We start from the raw sequence: 27,144 nt of genomic DNA, 5'->3' as shown, positions 1-27,144 counted from the left end.
CTCTGTGGCTCCCCAGTCCCAATCTTAGCAGCCCATGTGGATTTCCTCACTTATAAAATGGGGATAATAACAGTACCTATTTCATGGGGTTGTTGTGAGGACTAAATAAGTTACTGACAATAAAAACAATTTACATCTATTGAGTGTTTACTACATGCCAGGTACTGTTCTCAGAGCTCACAACAACCCTAGAAGGTAAGCATAGTTACTGTCTTGATTTTAAAGATGAAGACATCAAGGCTCAGAAAGATTAAGTTACTTTGTTATATTGCAAATGACAGAACTGGGATTTAAATCCAGACAGTCGGGCTCTAGAGTCGCCAAAGAAGACTGCTTTCAAAGTTAGTGTACAAGTAAAGCCAGTACTCGGCTTGTTGTAAGGGCTCGACGTGAACTATTATCATGGGGAAGAAGGTGGGAAGGGTTTGGATGTGCTGACACGGAGCCTCCAGGTCCCCTCCCCAGTTAGCTTTCAGGTAGCACGACTTGCCCTCTTCTCCAGCCTGACTCTTGTCTACGAGAGGGTCTCTTGGGACAGACAGTTCTAGAGAAGCCTGGCTCAGCCATCCCAACGCCAACCTCATGGGACACAGAATACCTCTCTACTGAGCGCTTAGGGAACTGATATGGACTATACCTAAACTCAAAACTCTCTTGAAGCTCTTTATGCCTAAGTCCAACTTACCTTTGGGAGTAAAGAACAGTTTAAGATGACTCATAAATTTTGGAAGAATTCTAAAATTCCCTCCTAGCTCTGGTATCCTGGAGCTTGAGAAATGAATTACTTGCTCAGCTTCCAACCCCCTTTCACAGGTAATGACTTTAGTCTCTTCCTTTGCTGCCTAGACAGGCCACCCTACGTAACTCTTCCTCTGCTATGGGTTGTTTCCAGTTTGCACTGTCCTCCCCAGTAACCCCCTATTCCACATCTGAGGACATCTGGCAACAAAGCCCCAGGAGACCTATGATGATGACTTGGGAGGTCAGGGACTCCCCACCCAGCTACAAGCTCAGGACCCACATTTCTCAGCACCATTGTGGGGGTGGGCCTCCTCAGCCCTCTGACATCTGCTTTTGTTCCAGGTCTCCCTTCCACTGTGCTTGTCTCTAGGGGTGGAGACTCACCAGCACTGTTGGCCTCCGACTCCAGCAGGTGGATGTCATTGCAGTCCGCCAGCGAGTGCTCCAGGCAGAGCTGCAGGAAGCGGGCCTGGGTACGAGTGACCCGCTTCAGAAGTGACAGCAGGGCCACCGTCTGCTCACACTCATTCCAGCCCTTGAACCAGCCAGCGAGGATGCCCACCTGGTCTCGGAACATCATGGTGCCGGGCCTGGGGCCAGGGTGGAGGGGACGGCGGTGGCGAGGGCCAGCGCCGTCACATGGTCTCGGCTCGGGGCTCCTGTTACCTCTCCCCTGAGGGCCAGGGCTTGAGGACGTTCCCTGGCGTGGTGGCAACGGGCAGTGGGGGGAGGAAGAAACCTGCTCACATCGGGGGAGGTCTTGGTCCAGCCACACCTCTCCAGGCTCCTAGAAAAGGAAGCAAGGGGGTCAGACAGAATAAAAGGGCTAGAACTAGCGTGGTTAGTGGGAGTTGAGGGGGTAAGGAGCCTTCATGCCTTCCTCTCTCAGGGTATCTGCTCTGCTGAGCCCCCGGGGAGAAAGATGAAGCCAATTACCAGATACTAAACCAAATTTCCTTCCAATCTCTAGATCCAGAGAAAAGGCTTGACTGGGATTCAGAGAGACTGAGGAGAAGATGTTGCCTAGCATGCCTGGCTGTCATGGGACCAAAGGAAGCAGAGTAAGTTGGTAGGATTTTCCAGAAATCGGAAATAGGAGAGGCTGCACACTACAGGGAAAGATCTGAATTAATGGAGATGTGGTCCCAGGTGACACATGACCCCCAGCACATGCCTTGACATTGCTGGTCTCTGGCCACCTCTTCTGAGAGTGGGAAAGAGTGACTGCTCACCTGCTAAGAGGACTCCACAGAGTTTATATTATTTCAGTCTAAGACTCACAAAGCTAAGATGTGAGTGGATGATGGGGTGGCAATCCCAGTGGAGATCTCAAGTATGCAGACAGCTAACTGATCAGTAACTGCCTCAGTGCCCATGGGTAGGGGCATGGACAAAGGCTTTTTCAAAGATTTCCAACAGGCTGGGGGATTCACCTCCTTCAACCCAACTCTGCCACTCTGGGAAAGGTGCAGCTCTGACCTCTAAGATCTCACTCGTCTCTGTTCTGAGGTGAGTTTCCCCCAGACCTCTTCTTCATTCCCCTGAAGGCTACTCCTGACCCAAGCCCCCTGGGTTGGGAAGTCCCCTTGGCTCCCAAAGATGCCAGACTGTCACCCAGACTCCTAAGAGCACAAAGGATGCCAACCTGAGAAGGGTCACATCCAAAGTAAAAAAACTCCCAAGCAAGAAAGTGTCCAAATTCCTCTCTTAGACAGGAACTACACAGGAGCTGTGTTAACTGGGCAGACAACAGGCCTATTCTTCAGTTGACTGATTTCTGGACACTACTCTGAAGCCTTTTTCTAAGTGTCTTGAGCTCTAGGTCTCCACTCACATTTCCCTGTCTGTCCTGCAACCAGTGCCTTGGCTCTATCCCCAAACCACATTTGGCTCCATCTCCTTCTGGCTGCCAAAGGACTGAGAACTCCACACAAAGACCCATTGAACCTGCTGGGCTCAGGTCTTAGGGAGCTACTGCCATCTCCCTGAACTTCCATGATCCCGCTGAAGAGGGCTGTGAGGTACATCTGAGGATGGCTGTGACTCACCTGGCAGATCCTCTGTGGGACACCTGAACAGATCAAACTGCCCCAGATGTCAATCCCTTTGGATATAAGGAAAAGTGTAGGGGAAAATGAAACCTTGTTCCAAGTTAAACAGACCTTTCAGATATCTTTTTTTAAAGTTTATTTACCTTTTTATTAATCTCTACACTCAACGTGGGGCTTGAACTCATGACCTTGAGAGATCGAGATTTGTACACTCTTCTGACTGACCCAGCCAGGTGCCCCCGGAAATCTTTTTTAAAAGGAAATCAAATGTTGCCTCCTGGCTTAAATCCTCCAAAGACTTCCCATTGCACTTAAATGAAACCTAAACTAAACCTGAACGTATCATGGCCTACAGGGCCCTGCAAAACTCTTGTGGCCTCTCCAACCTCATCTTGTACCAAGTTTTCTTATTCACTGGAATTCTCTTCCCCCAGACCTACTTATGGCTGGTCCCTACTTGTCACTCAAGTCTCAACTCAATGTTACTTCCTCAGAGAGAGCTTCCCTGACCATCCAGTCTAAGGAGTCTGTCACACTAATGCTATTTCTTCTATATAATTTGACACCCTCAGGTATCATCTTATTTTTGTTGTTTCTCTTTCCACCAAAAAGCAAGCTATATGGTCACCCAGTGCCCAGAACAGTGACTGGTACATAGATGATGCTCAATATGTATTTGTTGAAAGAATGAATAAAGAAGGTAAGCATGGAAGCCACACTTGAGATTGAGCCTTGCGGCGAGAAGATGATAGAAGGAATGGCCCACGGGATGGTAAACAGATTTAGAAACCTTGTCCTAAGAGAAAAATTTGAAGGCACTGAGGAAATTTCCCCAGGGGAAGAGAAGACTCAGAAGGAATGACATAACTGACTTCTAATATCTGAAGGAGTAGCACACAGAAGAAGAATTAGACTTGTTCTTTTACTCCAGAGGAGAACCAGGGAAAATAGCTGGAAGTGAGAGGTGACATGGGAAATGTTGAGAGTCAAGAAAATTAAGTTCTAGTCTTGCCCCAGGCACTGATTCACTTTGATCTTTAAGCTAGACTGCTTCCCTTCTCTGCAATGTGTAAGATAAGGAGCCAGACTGGATCAGACATGACAAATGGGTTTTACTTCACAGGTTAGCTCCAAACGACTGGCAGTGGCTGCTTGGAGCACTGTGGTGAGAAGGATCCTGAAGAAATGAAGCAATATGAATACCCATCAAAGGGCAATAATTAATAAACTGGGGACACACCTCACATGATGGGATATTGTGTAGCTATCAAAAACATGCTTGATCCCGACAGCAGAATACAAAAAACACAACTATATATAGTGTTTGATCTTTAACCACCAATCTGCAGGGATGATCAAAAGCTCCGTAGTAATATATACAATACAATGTCATTTTTGTAAAAAGAAAATAAAAGCCATACAAAAACCCTTATATATTATATCTATATATGCACGTGTATAAAGAAATGCATATAAGGACACACCCTGGGCTGTTCACATTGGTTACCATGGAGAGAAGAAGGAATTATTAACTCTCTTCATATAACTTTGTAGCATTTCACTAGTTGCAAGTAAACACATATTACTTTTGTAATTTTTAAATAATTTTATTTGAAAAAGTTTTCAGGTTGCATTCTACTTCCCAGCTCAGTGAGAAAGAACACTGTGATTGATTATCAATGGTTGCCCTGAATGCAGGATGGATGAATGGTAGTTCACAGGCCTGAAAAAATCAGTCTCCTTTCCCAGCTCCAGCATTTTGTGGCTTTCAGCCCCACGGAGACAGCAGCTGCCTCAACATAAGGAAGAATTTTAAAATAATGTATCTGTCCAAGAAAGGAACTGGCTGCCATGTGAGGAGGTAATAAGCTCCCTGGCTGATGGAAGTGGTCAAGTGGAAGCTACATGAACATCCCTTGGGAGTGGGAGGGATTCCTTCACTGGGTGGCAACTCATAAGATAGAAGGACATGTTACTATTTCAGAGGGAACATTTGTGACGAGAGGTTTGATATGCCAACAGCATTTACGGCAAGAAGATGACCAAATCCACAAACAGACCAAAGTTGTGCACTGTCTTTCCCATGAACTTTTACTGGGTTGTTACTTTTCCTAAGCAACAGCACTGTGCCCCCCAAATAAGCTGCTGGCCAGCTTCTTCCCCCAAATAAGCAAAGCTGTGGGACAGAGCAGGGTCTCAAACATGACATTTAATAATAAGGCCAGGTTTTGAATGAAGCAGGCTGGTGAGGACTATGGTGAGTTGGAAAGCACATGCCCTGTCTAAAGGGAGAAGTCACTTATTTTAGCTCTAATCAACTGCTGCCATGGGGGAATTTGGGTCCAGTATTGTTAGGTCTTAGTTGTGTGTGTGTGTGTGTGTGTGTGTGTGTTTTTTTTTTTTTTTTTTTAAAGAGGAACCAGAAATCAGGATTTTTAAATAAAATTCCCCTATTTTTAAATGTTGGAAACAAATTCACATTAAAACAGCAACAATGAACCACTATAAGGAACAAACAAAGCTTGTGGCCTGCGGTCCTTGGAATAGATGGACACAAACTGTGAAAAGACCAGGAGTCTGCTAACTATCCTTCCCTCAGGCCTCTCTGGTTTATACCTTCAAACCACCCAGCTGCTCGGGAACATGACTGGCAGAGAGGATCTAATGCCCAACAATGGCTCTGACAATCCTCAGTAAACACTGGGGGCTTTAGAGAAACAGTCACTTTTAGGACAGAAGAAGGATGCTGGGTGTTTGGTCTGGATGGTGACTGGAGGGGAGGACTGTATGGCCTTCTTCCATCGAAGGGCCAGACGTCCCCAGCTACCTCCTGTCCTGGGTGCTTGGCAGCAATGAGAAGGGAAGGCCTGGGTTGGTACCATGGGCCAGGAAAGAGGCATCAGCACTGACTATTCCAAGGCTCTTTACTGTGATGGATTCTGGTGGATCTGCTTACCAAACATCCATTCCCATCTTAACTGTCTTCCTTGGCTCCAGAAATAGACATAGAAAATCTACTGGCCAAGGAAAGTCTTCACTGGATTCCTGCTGGAACTACTGGGGAAAATAAGTTCTCCATCAGAGTTACTCAGATATACAACATCTCCTGATGTTACTGGCTGCCACTTCTGCTCCCTCACAGGGAGAGCCTGTCTCAGAATGAAGCTAACACAGATGAAAGCAGAGTCAAGAGATAAGGGGACAAAGGAGGAGACCTGTTCACATTTGAAGACCTGGATCAAATCCAGCAAGCCTGAAGCCTCTCACTCCAGACTTTTCAGTTATATGGACCAATAAATACCTTTTGGGCTAAGGACAGTTTGAGTTGTGTTTCTATCACTTAAAGTTGGAAGAGCCTTGACTGCTCCCATACAAAAACAGAATTCACCAGTGCTCTGGTCTTGTCTTTGTATGACTAAAAAACGACTCCCTCCTTTGAGGCAAGACACTAGAGTGGAACGGCTATGGCAAAAGCCCCTTAAACTGTCCAATATTACCGCTGCCATATTTGGTCTCTAAGGGACCAAGTAACCCTCTTTGGAAGCATCTACCAACCCTGGAGGGTGAGAAATGAAGCCAAAATTGGCTAAGAGGTTGTAGGAAAAACTGTTCACTAGGCTCCCTTCCTTGGCTTCAAGGAGCAAGAAGTGGCCCACAGATAGGAGGTGCCTCTGCAGGTCAGCTCTCCTCATTTGGAAGCCAGGCTGTGGAGTCTGATGTGGCTGAAACCTGGGCTCTCCTACTGATACTTACTTGCTGTGTTGACCTTAGGCAAGTAACTCAGTTTCTTCCTCAGTGAGGCTTGTTATAAGAATGAAATGAAACAATGTATATAAAAATACCTACCATGATCCTTAGCATATCTTCCTATAGCACCTATCCTGTCATATGCTAGGCCCTAGGCTAACAGCTTTCTGTGGATGAGTTCATTTGATTCTAAAAACAACATATATGCTATATTTCACACATATACGTGAGATACACATGTATTACACACATATCTACAGATAAACACACACAATATTATTCTCATCTTACAAATGGAGAAACTGAGACACAGAAAAGGTTAAGTCACTTGCCTAAGACTACACACAGCTAAGCTCAGATTTTCAAGGCCAGATAGTCTGGCTCTTGCTTGTTCCTAAGAATATTACAGCCTCCGGGGCACCTGGGTGGCTCAGTCAGTTAAGCGGCTGCCTTCAGCTCAGGTCATGGTCCCAGGGTCCTGGGATCGAGCCCCGCATCGGGCTCCCTGCTCGGCAGGAACCCTGCTTCTCCCTCTCCCACCCCCCTGCTTGTGTTCCCTCTCTTGCTGTGTCTCTCTCTGTCAGATAAATAAATAAAATATTAAAAAAAAAAAAAAGAATATTACAGCCTCCTGTAAGTTCCCTTCCCCTACCTAGAAAAGTTGGGCAAAAGGTACACCCTTTAATGCCAACATCTCTAAATAAGGGGGCCCTATTAGCCTTCTTACCCATTCCTAGCCCTTCTACAGCACCCACCTAGGCCTTTCAGGAATTCATACTTCATGAACAAGGTAACAGGCTAGTTACCTAACGTTAACTCACTATCCTGACCAGAGAAGAACAGAACAGGAGAATGTCAGATGCCAAGGGAGCTCAACTTCTCTTTTGTAAAGACCAACCATTATTTTCAGAAACTCCTGAAATATGTACACAGAATATGCATACTATTGCCTTAGCCAAGAATGAGGCTTTTGTATGAATAGTTCTGAGGAACAGAGGGAGAGGAGGGGAGAAGCCAGGCAGGGCCTCCTGGAAGATAAGCGGCCCCCTGGGAAGCTGTGGGAAACCCTGGAGTAGAGAGGAAGCTGGTATCCCTTCCCCCTTGCCCCCATGTATTGCTCTCTTTCACTCATCCCACCCTTAAATGTGTTGACCCTTCCCCAATAAAACAGTATCTTTAGCTCTTTCCTTTCTCTATACTTGTATCCTATCACTTGATAATCAACTCCCACAGATTCAACTATCACCTTTCTGTGGACAACTCAGAATTTCTTAAAGTCATCTTGGACTCCTTTCTCTTCCATAAGATCTATTCATCTGGTCTTGATAATTTTTTTTCTTTTCTTTTTTTTTAAGATTTTATTTATTTATTTGACAGAAAGAGAGCACAGGCAAGCAGAGGGAGAGGGAGAAGCAGGGTTCCCACTGAGCAGGGAGCCTGATGTGGGGCTCAATCCCAGGACCCTGAGATCACGACCTGAGCCAAAGGCAGACGCTTAACTGAGTGAGCCACCCAGGCGCCCCAATAATTCTTTTTTTCTTAACGTCAGCTAAACATGCCCTCCTTTTTCTTTCCTAAAACTCAAGTGGCTCTGGGACCACACTGTCTGGGTTGGAAAGAGAATCCTACCACTTACTACCTGTGTAACTTTGGGCAAGAGATTTCACCTTGCTGTGCCCGTTTTCTCATCTGTAAAATGGGTTTAATAATAGTACATACTCTCATAGAGTTGTTAGCTATTATCATCCTGGATTCCTCTCTTTTTTTTTTTTAATTTTTTTATTGTTATGTTAATCCCCATACATTACATCATTAGTTTTAGGGGATTCCTCTCTTTCTAATCCCATAATTAAGTCCTGTTTTCTCTATACCCAAAATACATCTACTTCTCTGATTTTTTACTGCCACCACCATATTTAAGTTATCATCTTTTTTCATCTGGACTAATGTAATGCCTCCTCATCTACCTCCTGCTTCCATTCTTACCTGTTTTCCTTGCATAAATCAGTGAACATTCTTTAAAGAAAAAAAAATTCAGATCATGTCACTGTCTTGCTTTAAAAACCCTCTAATAGCTTCCCAAGTCTTTTTTTTTTTTTTTTTATTTGAGAGAGAGAGTGAGAGAGAGAGAGCACAAGAGCGGGGAGTGGGAGAGGGAGAAGCAGACTCCCCGCCGAGCAGGGAGCCCGATGCGGGACTCGATCCCGGGACTCCAGGATCATGACCTGAGCCGAAGGCAGTCGCTTAACCAACTGAGCCACCCAGGCGCCCACTTCCCAAGTCTCTTAAATGAAAATGTAAAACTCCTTACCATGGCGCACAAGGCCCTACGTGATCTAGCCTCTCCAATCCCCTGCCCCCTCTCCCTCACACTGGTTTCCTTGTTTTCCTTGAGCCCATCTCAGGGCTTTTGTCGCTGTTGACCCCTCTACCTGAAATGTTCTTCCCCAGATCACCACATGGCTGGTTCCCTCTCATCAATCAGATCGGGGTTCATATGTGTCCCAGTCTTCCTCATCTCCCCAAGGAGTTTTTGGTCTGATATCATCGAAAGGTATTTCTTTGAAGGCTGCAGCTTTTCCAGAAATGCCTAGACTGTAAGATCCATGAGGGAAGGAAAGACTGTGGCTGTATTATTCACTGCTACATTTTCAGTTCCTAGCATTGCACCTGGCACACAGCAAACACACCCTCATTATGTCTGTGAAAAATCCCCCCTCCCCCTTGCAGCAGTCCTTTCTCCACATAAAACAATGCTTAGATTGGAACGCCCCACTCTGAGATCATCCCACAACTGGTCCTTCTCATCTTTCAGGTTATCAGGCTCAACTGTCACCTCCTCAGCGGCCAATTCTAACCACCCTGAATATAGTGGCCACAGCCACCCTCTTTTTCAATTTATTATTATTTTTTAAAGATTTTATTTATTTATTTGACAGAGAGAGACACAGCGAGAGCAGGAACACAAGCAGGGGGAGTGGGAGAGGGAGAAGCAGGCTTCCTGCCGAGCAGGGAGCCTGATGTGGGACTCGATCCCAGAACCCTGGGATCATGACGGGTGCCGAAGACAGATGCTTAACGAATGAGCCACCCAGGCGCCCTTCACTCTATTTTAATTCCTTCACAGCACATATCACTGATTTCTTTTGTTTATGTATCCTCTCCACTCCCCCATCAGAACGTAAGCACCATGAGTTCCAAAACCTTGACTGTTTCATTCACTGCTATATGTCCTGTACCTAGAAAAGTGCCTCCATAAATTGTTTTAACTGCTGGAGTTGAAATTTATACACTGTATACACTGTTGTTCTGTAACTTGCCCTCAATCAGACTCTATTCAACAAATTTACACTAAAACAAATAAAACAAAACCCTACTCAAAGTAATTTACCTAACCCTCTCACAAAGTTCAGAGTCCGGAAAACCCAAAGCTGAGGTACAGGACTGAATACCACTACTCCTGGATTCCACTATCCTACTGAGGCTACCACCAAACCCAGGCAGTCATCTCTTCCCTGTGTCTATCAGTGAGATCCCAAAGGAAAGTCTGGTTGGGTCAGACTAACCATAGACTCTCTCCGGATCCAAACCATCACAGAGTGGAGAATGACTGGGGCTGGAGAACAAGGGAGGAGGGGGACTGCCACCCATACTCAGAAAGGTCATGGGATGGAATCACAGCAACCTCAGCAAGCAAGAGAGAATTCCAGGGTATAGAACCCCAAACATGTTCCTAAGGATCTTCTGTTATTTCACACTTATTCAGGAAAGAAACTGTTTTCAAACTGGGGCTCTCGGGCAAGAGTTCTCTTTCCACTAAGGCTGTTAAGGAGGTAGGATGTAAGCCTGGGGTTGCTGAAGGCCATCTCAGTCACCACAAAGTAGAAACCTGTTGAAGATGAAGCTAACTCCTTGGAGAAATGGGCAGAGATTACTGAGAAGATTGTTTGAACTCCTGGATGAAGCTAAGTCTGAAGCCAACCCAGCCCTGGACTTTTTAGTAACACGAACCAATTAATTCTCTTTTTTGATTAAACCAGTTTGAACTAAGGACTAAGGTTCTTTTATGTCTTTGGAGTCCTGGCTGACATGAGCCATTTATTTATTTATTTACTTACCATTTATTTTTGATAACACTGAGCACTTATATGCAGAGCATTGTTCTAGATACTTTATATATATTAACTAATTCAATCATTGCAATAATTTTATAACATAGAATATCATTATTACTTTCATTTTTTAGATGTGGAAACTAAGAACCAGAGAATTTAAGTAATTGTCCTAGGTCACAAAACTGGTAAGTGACAATGTGGGATGCAAATCCTGTGTAGTCCCAGAATCTGCATACTTAACCACTATGCTACTATGCCTCACTGCACCCAACCCTATCTGAACAGAAAATCCAACTCTATGACTCATGGCACTATCATCTTGGGATGCACAGGGTCCAGAGACCTTCTATTTGTGCCACTTGTCTTCAATTACATCATTCGTAAAATGAGATTAATTGTAGCTTACCTACCTCATAGGGTTCCTATGAGGAACATGAGGTGAGAATACATGTGAAGCATTTAAACTGTGACTGGCAAATAATAATTACTCAATAAACAGTAGTCATTAATATTACCACTCTATGGGTCACAAAAGTGCAGCTGGCAAATACAATACAGATGGAAGAGATCTGTTTTCTTTCATCTCTGTCCTTTAAGAGAAGAGAAGAGATGCCATGGATGGGAGATGAGGAGGCCTTGTCTTTGACCCATTGCAAAGCTGTTAACTCTGCCTGGAAGGCTACTCACCACTGTCCCAACTCCTGTGGAACATCACTGAGCCCAATACCACCTTTTCCATGAAGTCTTTCCAGATAAAGGGCTCCTTCTTTCACTGCCAAATTTCCAAAGCATATAATTTGTACCTCATGTTCTGCCCCGTGTACCTGCCCAACCCCTCTAATGTACTGTGAGCTCACTGAAGGCAGGCTCCAGTGTTTATCCTGTGATCTGTTTCCTCTTCTCGATCCTAGAGAGAAACAGAATCCCTCAGAGAAAGCTGAGAGCCCTGTGGAGGCCCCAGACTTATAAAGGCTGAGAAGCCAACCAGGATGGGGTAAGGCAGATCACCAAGAACAGGACCTAAGGCAGCTCAGAATCAGGAGTGAACACAAAGAAGAGTCCCTCAAATAGCAGTTGGAGGGGCAAGACAGCCTCTTCTAGGAGGAGAGACAATGGAGGCTGGGTAGAGAGAGAAGACAGGAGGGGGTGGGGAAGGTGTATAGAACCTGAATGGGGAGTGAGATCTGAAAAACTTAAGAGATTTCTGGCTAAATGCGAAGGAAGAGCTGCCCATTCTCTGATTCCCACTGTGGGATTCAGAGACAAATAAGACACATCCCAGTACTTTCCAAACTTGCTAGTCCAGTGAGGGTGAGTGGACAAGTACATGAAAAACTACAGGGAGAAGGTGAGTGGTGCCCTAAGAAGTAAAAGGGAGGACTCTGGACAGTAAGACACAGAGAATGAAAAGACCCGAAGGTGCCTTAAAGGGAGGGTGCCTATGTGGAGAGGAACAGATGAAGATTACAGTGGGACATATGTGTTCAAGGAGATAGCAATTTGAAGCAGATGCACCAAAGGCTAGGGTACGGTGTGGAGGGGCAGCCAGAAGGTAAAAGTGCTGAGGAAGACCTGAAAAGAAATCATTCAAAGGTAGAATATGAAGTAATTGCTCACAGAGTGGGGTGATCTCTGAGAGAAGCCAAAATCCTTTCAAGGAGGGCAAGGAGACTTTCTAGAGGGTGGATATTTCACAAAGGGGACTCTCAGGAAAATGGGGGTGGGCAGGAGTTCAGAGGCATACCCTGAAGCATCTTTCAGTGGGCTTTCTGTGGCGAAAGGGAAATCCTCTCAGGGGGCAATGGTTCTCAAATTCAAGCATACATCAGAATCAGCAGGAGGGTCCCTAAAAACAGACTGCTGGGTCCTACTCTCAGGTCTTCTGGTTCAGTCGGTCTGGGCTAGACCCAAAAATTTGCATTTCCAACCAGTTCCCAGGTGATGTTGATGCTGGTCCAAGGACCATGCTTTGAGAACCACTGCTACAGGGGAAGGGATTCTTTAGTGAGGAGGCCCTCAAAAGGGAAAAGGAAGGAGAAGGCTGCTGAAAAGAAAATGGGGGGAGTCCTCAAGAAGTCTCTAAGGAGGGTGTTAAGGGTCTCTCAATCTCCGAAGGGAGGAGGAGTCTATGAGGATGAAACGTAAGAAAAATGGCCTGAGAAGTCTCTGAGGGTTGAGATTTCAAGAGGTGAGGCTGTGTCTTGAGGATTTTTTTTTATTAAAAGGAGACAGTGGAGGCTCTCGGGGGTGAGGGGAGCCTGGAAGATGCTGGGGGCCTCTGAAGGGACAATGGGGGGAAGGAGGTCCAGATCTGAGAAGGATCTCTAAGTTGATTTCAAAGGAAAGAGAATGGAGGTGGTGAGAGGGTATAAATAGGGATCCCAAAAGGGGTAAATCTGATAGGGTCCTGAATGGATGAGGATGTCACAGGTGGAAATGAGGGAATGTTCTGAAGAAGTCTCAGAAAGTGCTGGGAGTTAGGTTGTTGATGCAGGGCAGTTTTGAAGAAAATTCTCTAAAGGGTGTCTGGGGGAGGTGTGGTCTCCTGAGAGAGATCTTGGATGTACTGGAGCAGGATGGCAGAGGTCTTTTCAGGAACTCCTAAGAGAGCTCAGATGAGGAGAAACCTCTGAATAAAATTTTCGAAAGGGTATAGTATGGGAAAGGTGGGTCTTCTGAGTGGAATATGGGAATGTCAGAGTAGAAGGTTTTTCAGAAAGAATTCTGGGACTTTCTAAGAGCAGGAGCTGTTATTTTGAGGGAAGACTGAATGGGGAGGAGGTTCTAGAGGGCCTGAGGGCACCTGTGAAGAAGAGTTCAGGGAGTGAAACCTCTAGGAAAAGTATCTTAGTAAGGCAGGAGGTCTCTGAGCAGTGATTCAGTGGGTTCTTGGGGGTGTCGGAAGGGTCCTGGGAGGGATTTCAAGGGCTTATCCCAGGAGGGCTTGAGGGGTTGCCGAGGTCTCTGAGAAGATGTGAGGAGATCTTGGAAAAACTGCATCTCACAGAGATCACGAAGAGTCTTACGGTTTAAAGGGTTTTGAAACTTCAACTAAATGTCAGTCTAGAAAGGGGGATTTTTCAAGGGTCATCTAAAGAGGACTCTAGAGAATATCAGAGACTACAAGGGACCTTTTTGGAATCCCGAAGAAATCTGTGGAACATGTGGTGTAGGTTACCGGGAAAGAGTTGGGATATGTAACAGGGTCTGTGGAAAAGGCTTTTGGAATATGGGATAAGAGTTCTCCAGGGATTTTAGCGAATTTCTGGAGGAATGTTTGGGATAAGTGAGCGTGGTCTTGGAGGAAGATGTTTGGGGTATGTGAGGGTGATCTCTAGGGCATTTCGGGCTGGTGAGACTTGGGGGACCTGAAATCTTTGGGATCTGTGGAAGAGTCTTAAGGGATGACTTTGGGAAGGGGGAGTGTGTATGGGAGATGGCTGGTGCGTGGGGGGGGGGTGTCCCTCTAGGTGAATTTTGGGGATGTGAGCACATTTCAGAGTCTCTGAGGAAGACTTTCAGGGTATTATCAGGGACATTCCAAAGGACATGGTAGCAGGGAGGGGGCTCCGAGATTTGGGGGCCATGAGTGAAACGTCTCCCAGGTGATTTCTGGTAATGGGGGGGTAGGTAGGAGGGAAAATTTGGGGGACCTGTGAGAGGGAAGACCCGGGGAGATTGTGGGGATATGCGAAATAGGTCTCTGGGGGAGATTTCTGGAATGTGCGGGGTCTGGAGGGGATCTCAGGGAGACTGCAGGAGATTTTTAGGGCTTATGAGGGAGGCTCCAGGAGGAGATATGACACACATTGTTGGAATAGATGAGGAGTGGCCTCCGGGGAATATTTCTGGACGGAGGAGGATGGGGGATCTGGGGCCAGAGAAGGGGTTCGCTGAGGAAGATTTCCGAGACCTAAGCCGGCGTCTGGACAAGACTGTGGGGACGTAAGGGGGGTCTCTCGGAAAGATTTCGGGCCGGAGGAAGGGTGCGGATTTTCAGGGGGCTCTAGGGCGGGTTTGGCGGGGCTGTGGGAACGCCCTCCAGGGAGGTGTCTGAGCCAGACCTGCGGGGGGGTCACGGGGAAGGTCCCCCGACCCGGCCCCTCGCGGTCCCCAGGGTGTGAGGAGGGTTTCGGAGGAAAGCTTCCCAGGCGGCCTGGGCCGGCGACTCGGGGGTCGGGGGTGGGGGATTCTCTCGAGGGCCGGGACTCCCGAGGCCCGCGCTCGCCGCCGCCCGCGGCTCGGGGTCCCTGAGGGGGCGGGGCCGCCCGCGCGGCCTGGGGCGCCCTGAGGTGAGCCCCGCGCGCCCCGACCCGCCGCCGCCCCGCCGCCGCCCGGGCCTGCCCGCGACTCACCGCCTCGGTCTCCGCCGCCGCCGCCGCCGCTCGGGCCTCCTCAGGCCCCCGCCGCCGCCGTCGCCCCCTCTCCGGCCCGCGAGCTCCCCTCCCTCCTCCCGCACCGACCACCACCGCCGCCGCCGCCGCCGCCGTCGCGCTGCGTCACCGCGCCGTGCGTCACCGCCCCTGGCCCCGCCCCGCCGGGGCCGCCGCGCGCCGGCATTAGCTCACGCCGCGGTGACGAACGGCGCGCCCGCCAACGGGCGGCGAGGGCAGCCCGAAGGGCGGGAGGTGTGCGCGGAGAAAGGCGGGGTCCTGGCAGAGAGGGGAACGCTGGAGGTTGAGCGAGGCCCCAGAGGCCCGCCCCCTGCGCGGTGGGATTGGTTGGCTGCGGGTCTGACGGGCAGTCGGCCCCGCCGGGGCCTCGGGGCTGGCGGGCGGGGCGGGGGCGGGGCGCGCGCGGCATTGCCATGGGCAACGGGCGCGGCGGAGCCAGGGATTGGGCCTCCCGGCCCGCAGGGGGCAGTCTCGCGCGCGGCTACCTCAGCGGCCGTGAGCTAGGTCACAATTCCTGAATCTGGTGTTCAAGGCCGGCCTCCCCGCCCCTCTTGCACGGCCCGCCTAAGGCCTGGGCCCAGGTGGGCCCGAGCGGCCGGGTTACGGGTTGTCGCTCAGGCTTCTGGAGTCTCAGCTCTACCACCGCAGCCCTCTCCCAAGTGGGAATACGATTGAAAGAGACGATGCGTAGAAAGCGCTTGGCACAATGGAGGCCGTCAACAAATGGGAGTTGTTGCTTTGACTATTGTAATCTGTTCATTCCACAAACTTCCCTGGATCTGGTGACTAAGCGGAGCGGGGGCCCTCACCCAGAAGGTGACAGAGACATGGCGTGTTAGAGGAACTCAAAGAAAATGCGGTCCAGGTGGACGGAGTGTAGAGTTCCGGGCAAGGAGTGGTGGGAAATGAGCTGTGGCCAGATGTTTGCCCACTTGAGGGAGTTTGGGCTTGTCTTGAGGACACTAGGGAGCCATGGAAGGGCTTCAAGCCAGGGAGAGTCATGGTGAGTTGGAAGTTTGGAAAGATGGCTCTGGCTTTCATATGGAGCGTGGATTGGAAGGAACACTGGGGGCTTTCAGTACAGGGAGGCAGTTGGGGTGGGACAGGGGCGTTTGCACCCGGGCGGGACTGTGGGAGAGGGAGGCGGTGTGGGCGGGAGAGACGCCCAGGAGGCCAAGTGAACCTGCCTTGGGACTGGCTGGCCGCAGAGCGGGGAGAGAGGGTGAAATCCTAGACAAGGCCCCTGGCTGGGGGGGTTAGGGGTTGGTGGTGCCTCCCTGAGAAGGAGACCCAGAGGAGAAGCAGGTTTGCAAGATGCTGAGTCCAGTGTGGGCCACCCAGCAGTTGGGGGGCCAGGAGGCTGCACAGCGCCGGGTCTGGAGCTTAAGAGAGAAATTGGGGCTGGAAACCAAAATTTGAGGATCATCAAAGATGGTCATTGAAGCTGTGGGTGTTAGTGATCTAGCCTGGGAGGATACGAAGGATGAATGGAGACAAGGACTGGCCAGAACCCTAAGAAAGGGGGACACCTAAGGTTTGAGCAAAGGAATCGACATCTCTCCAAGATTGAGAAGGGGCAGCCAGACAGAGAGGAAGATGCAGTGAGGAAAGGTCATTTCAAGCCGGGGGAGGGGATATCACAAACCCCATCCACTACCCCCTACATTTAAGTAAAAACCTTCACAGCATATATAGTAGTTCCCTAGAAAACAGTTCATTTATTCACTCAACGATATTCAAGTACCTAATATAATATGTGTCAGGTGGTGGTCAAGCTTCTAGAAATTAAACAATGGAACAAAGCTTACATTCATGCTTGAAGCTTACATTCTGGTTGAGGGGACACGATAAATAAATAAATGGTGATAAGTGCTATGGGGAAAAATAAAGCAAGCTGAGGGGATGGAGTGATGAGGTCAGCACTATTTTGAGGGGGGGAAGGTGTCTTGGATCAGGTGAGATTTGAGCAGAAATCTGAAGAAATGAAGGGGTAAACCATAGGGAAAGAGGGCTCCAGAAAGAGGGAACAGCAAGTGCAAAGGCCCAGTGGCAGGATTATTCACAGAACCACAATGAGGATAACACGGCTGAAATGGAGTGAGCAAAGAGGAGGGTAGGAGAAGACAAGGTCCAAGTGGTAATGGAGGAGGGGTAAAGGCCACCAGATAAAGGCCACCGTAAGGACTCTAGCTTTTATTCAAATAACATGGAAGCTGTAGGAGGGTTTTGAGGGAGGAAGTATGTCATCTGCCTTGGGTTTTATTAGGATCCCTCTGGCATTCCTGTGAAGAATAGAGTATGGGAGGGGGAGCAGGGGGACAGTGAGGAGGTTGCTGCGAGAGTTCAGGCAGGAGATGCAGGCTGATGGGACCAGGGTATGGGCCGTGGAGGGGGGAGGTGGGCAGGTTCTGGTTACATTTCAAAATGAAGTTCAGAACTGACAAGTTCTAATGTACGATGAGAGGAATGAGACAGGTTAAGGATGACAGACATCCAGGTGGAGCTGTCAGCTGGGCAGTTGGATGTAGGAGTGTAGAGTGCACGGAGAAACCCAGGCTGGAGAAATAAATAGGGTATCCCCTTTGAAAGCCAAGAAACTGGATGAAATCAAAAGAGAATGGTAGGTGAAAAAGAGACGAAGGATTGAGCCCCGGGACACCCCACCATTAAAAGGAAGAATCAGCAAGAGAGGCCAAGAAGAAGCAGCTAGAACACTTGGAGGAAAACCAGGCCAGGGTGTTGTTCTGAAAGCCAAGTGAGGAAAGTGTTTCTTCAGGGCACAGAGAGGGATGGACGGTGTCACATGCAGCTGACAGGGCATGACAGAGGAAGACAGAATTGACCATTAGGTCCAACACCATAGTGGTCATTGGTGGCCCCGACAAGGGTACTTCAGGGTATGGGGACAGGAGTGACAATCTGCTGGGAGAGAGCTGAAGAGAAAATCAGGAGGAGACATTGGAGGCTGCAAGTGTAGATGATTCGAGAAGTTTTTCTGAAAAGGGAAGGAAATGAATGGGCAGTGCTGAACGGAAGATAGGGTTCTTCGTTTTTAAGAAGGAAGACAACCCCGCGTGTAGGCCAAGAGGAAAGATCTAGTAGGGATGGGAACATTGATGATGCAGGGAGAAGGAGAATAGCTCCAGTGACACCCGTCAGTAGAGGGGGACAAGGTGGGATCCAGTGCCTGTGGAGGGCGTCCTGGAAGGCTACAGCTGGAGGCAGCATGGCGGGCCAGCCAATGGGGAACTGGGACCTGTGAAGAGTCTCTTTTGTTGGCTTATATTTCCTCACTGAAATACATGGAGTTTTCCCATAAATTACTTCCCTTTTATTTCTCCTTTATATGACAGGACACTATTGATTTTGGGGGAGGGGAATTTGTGTACAAGTAGGTTACATTATCTAGGAATTTCATTTCACAGTGGGATAGGGGGCAACACAAAATGCACTTAATAAAAAAGGGGGTACCGGTCTGACAGAATTGGACACCATTGTTGTAGGGCCCATTATTAGGCCCCTGAAGTTGAATAACTGCAGGAAAAAATTCAGCATTACCTGGGCGCTGTGGAGTCTCCATTTCCCCATCAACACAGTGGGTGGCAGTTTGGCTACCAAACATCCCTAAGCTCCCCTTTTCTACTCTGGAATTAAAATATTCCAGAGGGGGGACAATCCAGGAGAGCTTCCTGGAGGAGGGGAGGAACTAAAGAGCTCATTGTTACCTACTGTGTATTGAGCATGTCCACCATGCCAGGAGGTATGTGAAGCTATTTTATCCTCACAAGAATCCTGAATCAGAGGGATGAAGTTACTTAGCTAGGGTCACACAGCAAGGCAGCATTCGAACCCCGGTCTGGGTGATTGCAAAGCCTGGGAGGTCCTGGCAGATGAGGGGAAGGAAGGAAGGGGAGGAGCCCTCTGAGACAGTTGTCCCAGAATGGGCATAAACAGGATGTGGTGTTGGATGAAACCTTTCCCCTGCCCCACACTCCGCCCCCTGCAGCCCTGGTCCCCACCTCTAGAAGACAGCGGAACTGAGAAAAGAAGAGGCCTGTGGACAGAAAAGTCATGGTCAGGGGGTTGGGGGGTGTATGGGAAGGGCTGGGGGCTGGGCTGGGGCTGGGGCTGGGAGAGTGCCTGGGTGAAGGTCAGCCTGTGGGCTAGTCAGGGGCTGGGAGGGTGACCCCGCTGCGGCAAAGGGCCTCCTGTGGGGAAGAGAGAGGCTGGTTCCGGGTTTAGCCCCAGGCAAGCAGATCCCCGGGTCTCCTCAAGTGTCCCCCAAGGGCACCTGCCTAGAGGGCTGGAGCCCAGCTTCTGCCCTGCACCCCAAATGTGTGCACTGGTAAGAGGTAGCACCTGCCTGAGGAAAGCGCCCTTTCCCTAAAGTACCCAGAGGCGTCCTATGAGCCGTCAGACCCACCTCTTCATGAGTAGATGGAGAAACTGAGGTTTGGGGAAGGGGGTGGGGGGGCTGAGACCAGGCCAGCTCAGCTCTTCCTGGGCTTCTCTGGCAGTCCGATTCCCTGGTGGTGTGCGAGGTGGACCCTGAGCTAAAGGAAAAGCTGAGAAAATTTCGCTTCAGAAAAGAGACGGACAATGCAGCCATAATAAGTGAGTGTCATCTCCTCCCCTGGAAGGATGGCAGAGGGAGTGGGGACAAACAAGGAAGTCTGGGCTAGTGTCGCCGCTGCATGGAAGGGGCAACTAACCCCTGTGTGCCATTCCTCCCCAGTGAAGGTGGACAAAGACCGGCAGATGGTGGTACTCGAGGAAGAATTTCAGGTGAGAGTCTGGGATGGATGGGACCCCCAAGAAGGGCAGGGTGGGACTGGGAGAACCAGGGGGCTGGAACTGATGCTAAGAGCCTGAATTTGGGGGCCAGAAAGGCCTGGAGGTCAAATCCCAGCTCAGCTGTGACTCGAGGCAAGAGACTTCACCTGTACGGGTCTCTTTCCCCATCTGTGAAATGGGGCTACCTGTACCTACCTCATAGGGTCTATGGATTCAATGCTTTAATCCTTGTCATGGGCTTAGAAGTGGGCCTGGCACATAGAATATGCTCAATAAAATGATGGTGATGACGATGACAACGATGATGATGATATTTTATTGGCACTTAAATGAAAGTTTCCAGATAAGTCAACAAAAAGCTAGGGGAAGGGTGGGAGGAGGGGTTAGCCTGGTGATGGGTATTAAAGAGGGCACGTTCTGCATGGAGCACTGGGTGTTATGCACAAACAATGAATCATGGAACACTACATCTAAAACTAATGATGTAATGTATGGGGATTAACATAACAATAAAAAAAAAGCTAGGGGAAATCCTGTATAAAAGGGTAGATCTCCCTCTTTTTTGCCTCACTGTCTTTATCAGTCACACGGGAATGATAATAAGGCTTACTTCTTGTGTTGTGGTAAGGATTTGGGGGGTGGCCCATGGAGGCTGAGGCTAGGGCTGTTTGACAGGGGAGAGGGATTGGCTAGGAGCTGGGCTCTCTCAGGTCCTTTGAAAGGCAGTGTAGCAAAATGGTTATGATTTGAACCCAGATTCAAATCTGAATCTTGCTGCTCTCTATCCGCAACCTTGGACCAGCATCTTAACAACCCTGGGCCTCAGTTTACTCACCTGTAAAGTGGGGATAAGAAGAGAAGCTACCGCACAGAATTGTGGGAGAAGTCGAGTTAATCTATGTGTGTTTCTTAGACCAGTGCTTTGGCACATAGTTCATGCTTACTTTGACAGTCTTTTCTTTTTCTTCCCCCCCAGAACATTTCTCCAGAGGAACTAAAAACAGAGTTGCCAGAGAGACAGCCCAGGTATCCTAGGGGTAGGGAGGGGGGAGGGTCAAGCCGGGAAGAGGGGGGTGATGATGAAGGAACAGACTGAGGGACCCCTTGGATTCTAGTCTTAATCACAGGCTCTGATCTGGGTTTGAGGCCACGAATTCACACCTTAGGACTTTTTGTTTGTATACTAATATTTTATCGCCGAATTTTACACTGATAGTCACATGTGATATTAGAGCTTGCTCTTTTTTTTTTTTCTGTACAAACTTTGTCAGGTTTTGGTCTCATGATTGCACTTACTTCATTAAACAAAAAATGGAATTTTTCTTTTTCAATGCCTGAGAATACTTTGGGAAGCAGAGGAGTCATTTGACCTTTAATGATGGGGGGGAATCCTGTGTGATGCCTCCCAAGTCTGGTGCTTTTTTTTTTCTTTTTTAAATTTTGCGATTATATTGAAGTTTATTTTATTTTATTTTTTTTAAAGATTTTATTTAGGGGCGCCTGGGTGGCTCAGTTGGTTAAGCAACTGCCTTCGGCTCAGGTCATGATCCTGGAGTCCCTGGATTGAGTCCCGCATCGGGCTCCCTGCTCAGCGAGGAGCCTGCTTCTCTCTCTAACCCTCACCCCTCTCATGTACTCTCTCTCTCTCATTCTCGCTCTCTCAAATAAATAAATAAAATCTTTAAAAAAAAGATTTTATTTATTTATTTGACAGAGAGAGAGATAGTGAGAGCAGGAACACAAGCAGGGGGAGCGGGAGAGGGAGAAGCAGGCTTCCCACCGAGCAGGGAGCCTGATGCGGGGCTCGATCCCAGGACCCCAGGATCATGACCTGAGCCGAAGGCAGGCGCCCAATGACTGAGCCACCCAGGCGCCCTGAGTCTGGTGCTTTTTGTACGGAGGAGCTCTTTGACGTCAAACTCCTATGAAATCTAGTCTGTTTAGATTTTTCATCTCCGCTACGGTGAATTTGGGGTGCCCCAGGATTTTGACCCTGCATCTCAGGCTCTCGATCTCAGCCAGGACCAGCTCCCCAGGTGTCTGACACGTGCGGTCGCACTGGGCCCCATGCACAGAAGGGAGATTCAAACGCAGACGGGGCTTAGTGCTCTGTGGTTGCCTGCCATCTGGAAATTTTTTATGGTTTTATCTTTGAATTTGTGTTTTGTGTAAAGTCTGATGGGAAAGTGGAGCATGTGCTGGGGGCTTGGAGCCTTCTTCGGCTCACACGTGTTCCCTCCTTTGGCCCTGGACAGGTTCTCCCCTGGTCACTGCCCTGCCCAGCGAGTGCTGTTGTCCTCTGTCCCTGGCAGGGGGCCTGAGTGCAGATAGGGGGAGGGTCAGAATCAGGGTCAGGGTTGGCACACCTCCCCCCCCCCCCCCCCGCATGACAATTTCAAGGGTCTGTCTTCGAGCATCTGTACTTCCCCTGCTAGTGTCCCCATGCCCAAGAGAGCCTGACTTGAAGTAACAAATTTTAAAAGACCATGACCAGTTGGGAAAGAGACTGCGGAGGAAAGGGAACAGCTTTTCTCCTGCCTTTTGAACAGCAGGCCCCACATTTCCATTTTGCACTGCGCTTGGCAAATGATGGAGCCCGCTCTGGTCTCAGGCCAGAGGTCTAGAGCTCTGGACGGTACCTCATGGTATTTGAGCCCTTACACTCCGGCACTGAATTCCCAGGGCTCAAATCTTTCCTGTATCCACAGAACCTCGTTAAGTGACTCTGGACCTCGGTTTTCCCATCTGTAGTATGGGGATAATAAGAGCACTTATGTTAGAGGGTTATTGTGAATCAAACAAGCACCTACCATGATTATTTTTCATCCTTTTGTATTTGAGGCCAGTATCCTGGGGTCTCATTTGTTAACCCTAGCTTTTCAGACTCAGGCAAGATTTCGAGATTGTGGACTCAGGCAATGGGCATTGGGTGGAGGTACTGAATTTGAATTCCCTTTCGCTGGTGTAGGTTCGTGGTTTACAGCTACAAGTATGTGCATGAGGACGGCCGAGTGTCCTACCCTTTGTGCTTCATCTTCTCCAGTCCCGTGGGTGAGGCACGGCTCTCCCTGTCCCCACAAGAGGGTCTTAGATTCTGTGCGTGGGGTGTGCAGGAGCGTGTCCGTGGGTGCAGGTGTGTGACTGGTGTGAGTGTGTGGGTGCTGGGAGGGCAGTGGGGTGGAGGTGGGGACTCAGATTCCTTAAGGGCGAGTCCCAAGGTGTATAAGCCAGTTAACCTCTCCCTTTTACTTAGAAACTCCTGTGTGGCCTCTAAACCATCTCCAGGGACCCTCAGAATAACAAGCCCCAAAACGCTGGGTATAGCATCAAGAGACCACCTTAGAACAGCTCTCAGGACCCTTTGAAAACTTCAGGGCCTACATGACATTACTAGGGCCTTAGTGATAACCAGGGTCCCTCAGTTATGCTCTTTTCTCCTCTTTTCCCCACAGGCTGCAAGCCTGAACAGCAGATGATGTATGCAGGGAGTAAAAACAGACTGGTGCAGACTGCAGAACTCACAAAGGTCTGGGCCTGGGGCTGAGGCTCCCCAGGGCTAAGGAGGATGGGCTGAGGGTCTAGGCTCCTGTTCTGAGGGGCGGAGGGGGTCAGAGTGTTCACTCCCTCCGTTCCTGAGTGGGTCTTAATGCGGAGAACTCTCCCTGCCCAGGTGTTTGAAATCCGCACCACTGATGACCTCACCGAGGCCTGGCTCCAAGAGAAGTTGTCTTTCTTTCGTTGACCTCTGGGCTGGAGAACTGGATTCCTGATGTCGGAGTCCCTGAAGAAACTGGGAACTGGGACCCCTAGGACCTGAACGTCTGAGACCCGACGGAAATTAAAATGCAAGAACTCAGAGATCCTCAGTTCTGTTTCTGTTTCTCCTTGTGAGCGCTAGCCGAGGGTCCCTGCAGTACCGGCCTTAGGCCAGCAGAGGGCAGGCAGACCAAGTGGATGCCGCTGAGTCCCAGGAGGAAAGGGTGGGGGCGTACCTGTTTCTCGGAAAGAAAGGGAGGGACCTGTAGGGTTTCCTGGGGAGGAGTTGGCGGGGGGTGGGTGGGGGGGTTGGTTTCGGGAGGAATTGGAAAATATCCGAATCCAGGAGGCGGCCACTCCTAGGGGAATAAGGACACCTGGGTTCCTGAGAGTGAAGGAGGCAGACTGCCTGTTTCCCCTCCTCCCCACTTCCCACCCCAGCTCTAGGAGCTAGCAGGCATTAGCTGGCTCTGAATGCTACTTTTCTCAGTGAGCCCCCAGGCTGGAAGAATTTAAAGGCAGAAAAGTTGTTGAAGATCAAACATAATTGCTTCAGGGAGTTGCTGGGGTGGGTGGTTTGTGGGGTTAGGGAGGCCTGAGGGCCCAAGGCTGGGGAAGGTGAGAGGATCCAGGACTCTCAGTGGACGCCTAAGGGGTATGAAGTTGAAGGTCAGGAAAGGGACATCCTACCCGCCCCACTCAGGAGATTCTTTCTTTCTTCTGGCATCTCTGGGCTTTTGAGTCTCTTGGGCTCTCTGTCTTTGTCTCTGAGGGACATTTATTGAGCACCCACAGTGTACCAGGCTCTGAGAATTTTGAGATGGGCAGGTCTTCACAGAGATAAATCACTCTTTCTTTCTCTGTGCTTCTCCTCCCGGTCTCTGTTCCTCTCTCCGTCCCCAGATCCAGGGACCTGGGAGCTCCCTCCCCCCACCCCTTTTCAGGTTCCCTGTAGAGAGGTGTTCGTTGCCCTGGTAACAATGACACAATGACCTTGTGCCTGGGATGTCCCTCCCCCAGCCCTGTCATTCCTGGGGGAGGGTCCACAAGCCCAGCTCCAACCCCTCCCCAGCCCTCCCGGCCAGAACACACCATCCCCTCACCACCCGCCTCTGCCCATCCCTTGCCCCTTGTCCCCTGTCGGGCAAGCCCTTTGCATAGAGAAATCCACGCACATACACGCCCCCCCCCCCCCCAGTTTGGGGGGGGGGCGGGATTTGAGCTTCTCTTCTGACACCCGTCCTGGTGCCCTCCCCAGCCCATCTCTGCCAGGCATATCTCTACTGCTCCCTGTGATCACAGCCTCAGTCTCTGATGGCTAGAGATGGAAGAAGAGGAGGGCTGGGGACAGGAGAGGTCGTTCAATTAAGAGGTCAAGCAACGGCCGGCCTGCAGAGGTCAGAGAGGCAGAAGGACTTGTCCAAGGTCATGCACTTACATGATCAAATTAATAATAATAGTTAACTCCCTGATTGAGGGCTTCCTATGTGCCAAGTACGTCTATAAGCACTTACAGGTGTTAACTCATTCAATCCTTACAATACCCCATGAGGACGGTATCATTATTATCCCCAACTTACAGATGAATAAACTGAGGCACAGAAGCCAAAAATAGTTGCCTGAAGCCCCACAGCTAGTGGTTTGCACAGTTAGAACTTTAACTCAAGGCTATCTGGTGGTCAAGGGCCACTCCCTCTCCCTGGCCGGGGATTTAGGGGCTCATCCCTTCCTCCTCCTCCCTCTCCCCTCTCTCTCTCTCGTCCTTCCCACGTAGTTGAACTTCTGTCAGCCTCCAGGCTCATGATTGCAAACAATCCAACCAGAAAGAGGCATGTACGAGGAGTTGCCCAATCAGGAGCAGGGAGTTTGGAAAGCAAGGACTAATCAGAGAGGGTGGCTCTGGGGACTGCCCAATGCAGAGGAGGTTTGGCTAGAGGGATTGCAGAGGGACCAATCAGAGAGGCCAGAGCAGAATACACTATCCAATGGAGAGTCAGCACAATGGGGCATGGCTCCAGGTTTGGGGCCACTCCTTCAAGCACCCCCTGCCCCCCCCCGCCCAAACTAGGGACTACCTCCTCTCTTCCCACCAGCCTTCACCTAGGCTTCACAGATCCAGGCTCCCTAATTTTTGAATCCAGGCTCTAGGGTTTCCCTGGGGCTCTTCTCCCTGCTAACCTTCAAGGAAAATAGGGCATATGTTGGAGAGGAAGAAACGGGATTTAGGGCGAAACAGAGAATGGAGGATCTAAACTAGCCAAGAGGGGCCGGTGCCTGGACTGAAAGCTAGATGCTTTTGGGGTGGAGTTTAAGGTGCAGAGGGCAGTGCTGGGGCTAAGAAGGTAGGACCTAGGCCTGAGCGCAACCTGAGGTCAGAAAGTTCTGGGGTTTTTGCTTTGGGCAGAGCCTTGGAGAGGGGGTGGGGGTGGGGTGTGTGTGTGTAACTAGGCTTGGGGCGGGGCCTAATTGTGGAAGTTTGAGAATGGTTGCCAGTCTCTATTAGGAAGTCTGGGGCAGGAATTAAGGCCGGAGGAAACTTCCACCTGTTGTCCTCTTTTCAGGCCAACTCACATTCCCTGACCTTATGGGGCATCCTCCTACCGCTGGGGGTTTCCCCCTTCCCTTCTAGTGACCCCAGTCTGGGACATGATGTTTATTGCTGAGTGTGGCTCCTGCAGGGAGTCTGGAGTGGGCCTAGCTCCCAGGCCGTCTCCTGAGAGGCATTCAAGAACATGTGTTTGCTGAGCACCCACTGGGTGCCATTCGCCGTTCTGGACACTGGAGAAAATTGGTGCCCATGCCTCTCCCCTCAGGAGGCTTATATTTCAATGACTAGACAATAAGCAATAAACAAACAAATAAGTAAACAATAAAGAGACAAGATTATTAACAAGCACGATAAGAGCTAGGTAGGAAATAAAATGAGATGATGTGATAGAAATGGTGGGACCTTTTGTTGCCTCTTTAGTCTCTTCTAGAAGAGTCCTCCTGCTCACCTCCCAATATGTATTATGAAAAATTTCAAACATGCAGCAAAGCTGAAATTATTTTACAGTGAACACCCATAGACCCACCACCTAGATTCTACCATTAACATTTTATTGGACTTGCTTTATCACATCCCCATCCATCAACCCATCCATAACCCATCTTATTTTTTTATGGATTTTACAGTAATAGGCAGACATCAGGACAATTGGTGGCGGTGAGGGTCCATACTGGGGAGGGGGAAAGAGGGCCTCTCTGAAGAGATTACGTTTGAATTAAGACCTGAATGAAAAGGAAGGGGAAAGAGTGCCAAGACCAGGGGTTGGACTGAGCTGGTGTGTTGGAGGAGTAGGGATAGGGCATGCTTCAAGCGATGATGTGACTAGGAAGAATTTAGGGAAGGGGTTTGGTAGAGGACCTCGATACAGTGGGATCCAAATGGGAAGGGTTTGAGCTGCCAGGGAGCTGGGGGACTGCAATAAGACAGATTTGGAGGAGAGGCCTTGTTGGGTTTGGGGGCCTGGTGAGTATCTCAGAAAGAAGTGGAAAGTGGCCTGA

The 27,144-nt window shown here is 49.4% G+C and overlaps 2 protein-coding genes across 6 annotated transcripts in view; one reads left to right on the top strand and one right to left on the bottom strand.

Moving 5' to 3' along the window:
• SAMD4B (sterile alpha motif domain containing 4B) overlaps window positions 1-15,044 on the bottom strand; it is a 37,674-nt gene extending 22,630 nt beyond the window's left edge. Inside the window, exons 1-2 of the mRNA XM_032390426.1 lie at window positions 15,010-15,044; window positions 1,126-1,528 (exon numbers count right to left, since the gene is read on the bottom strand). Of these exons, the coding sequence (XP_032246317.1) occupies window positions 1,126-1,321 (196 nt within the window). The 5' untranslated portion in view covers window positions 1,322-1,528; window positions 15,010-15,044. The remainder of the gene's footprint in view (window positions 1-1,125; window positions 1,529-15,009) is intronic.
• GMFG (glia maturation factor gamma) lies at window positions 14,483-23,728 on the top strand. Of its 5 annotated transcripts, XM_032390431.1 has the most exons (8): window positions 16,033-16,051; window positions 19,055-19,122; window positions 19,566-19,662; window positions 19,784-19,833; window positions 20,819-20,868; window positions 22,811-22,893; window positions 23,295-23,368; window positions 23,513-23,705. In XM_032390431.1, the coding sequence occupies exons 2-8, from the start codon at window positions 19,120-19,122 to the stop codon at window positions 23,582-23,584; spliced, it is 429 nt and encodes a 142-aa protein (XP_032246322.1). In that variant the 5' UTR covers window positions 16,033-16,051; window positions 19,055-19,119; the 3' UTR covers window positions 23,585-23,705. The 5 variants fall into 5 exon arrangements, with proteins under 5 accessions (XP_032246325.1, XP_032246326.1, XP_032246323.1 ...); XM_032390434.1 differs by lacking the exons at window positions 16,033-16,051; window positions 19,055-19,122 and adding an exon at window positions 14,483-14,599; XM_032390435.1 differs by lacking the exons at window positions 16,033-16,051; window positions 19,055-19,122 and adding an exon at window positions 15,588-15,864.
• Window positions 23,729-27,144: the final 3,416 nt, after the last annotated feature.

This window comes from Phoca vitulina, unplaced genomic scaffold (genome assembly GCF_004348235.1).
Source record: "Phoca vitulina isolate PV1807 unplaced genomic scaffold, GSC_HSeal_1.0 scaffold58, whole genome shotgun sequence".
In the NCBI taxonomy this organism is placed as follows: domain Eukaryota; kingdom Metazoa; phylum Chordata; class Mammalia; order Carnivora; family Phocidae; genus Phoca; species Phoca vitulina.
This window is presented reverse-complemented; position numbering and strand designations above follow the sequence as displayed.

What these genes read in the sequence shown, in the direction of transcription:
- GMFG (XM_032390432.1), top strand. An exon ending in TACTCGAGGAAGAATTTCAG is followed by an intron (nt 19,834 to 20,818) that starts GTGAGAGTCTGG and finishes CTTCCCCCCCAG; the next exon opens with AACATTTCTCCAGAGGAACT. An exon ending in CATCTTCTCCAGTCCCGTGG is followed by an intron (nt 22,894 to 23,294) that starts GTGAGGCACGGC and finishes TTTTCCCCACAG; the next exon opens with GCTGCAAGCCTGAACAGCAG.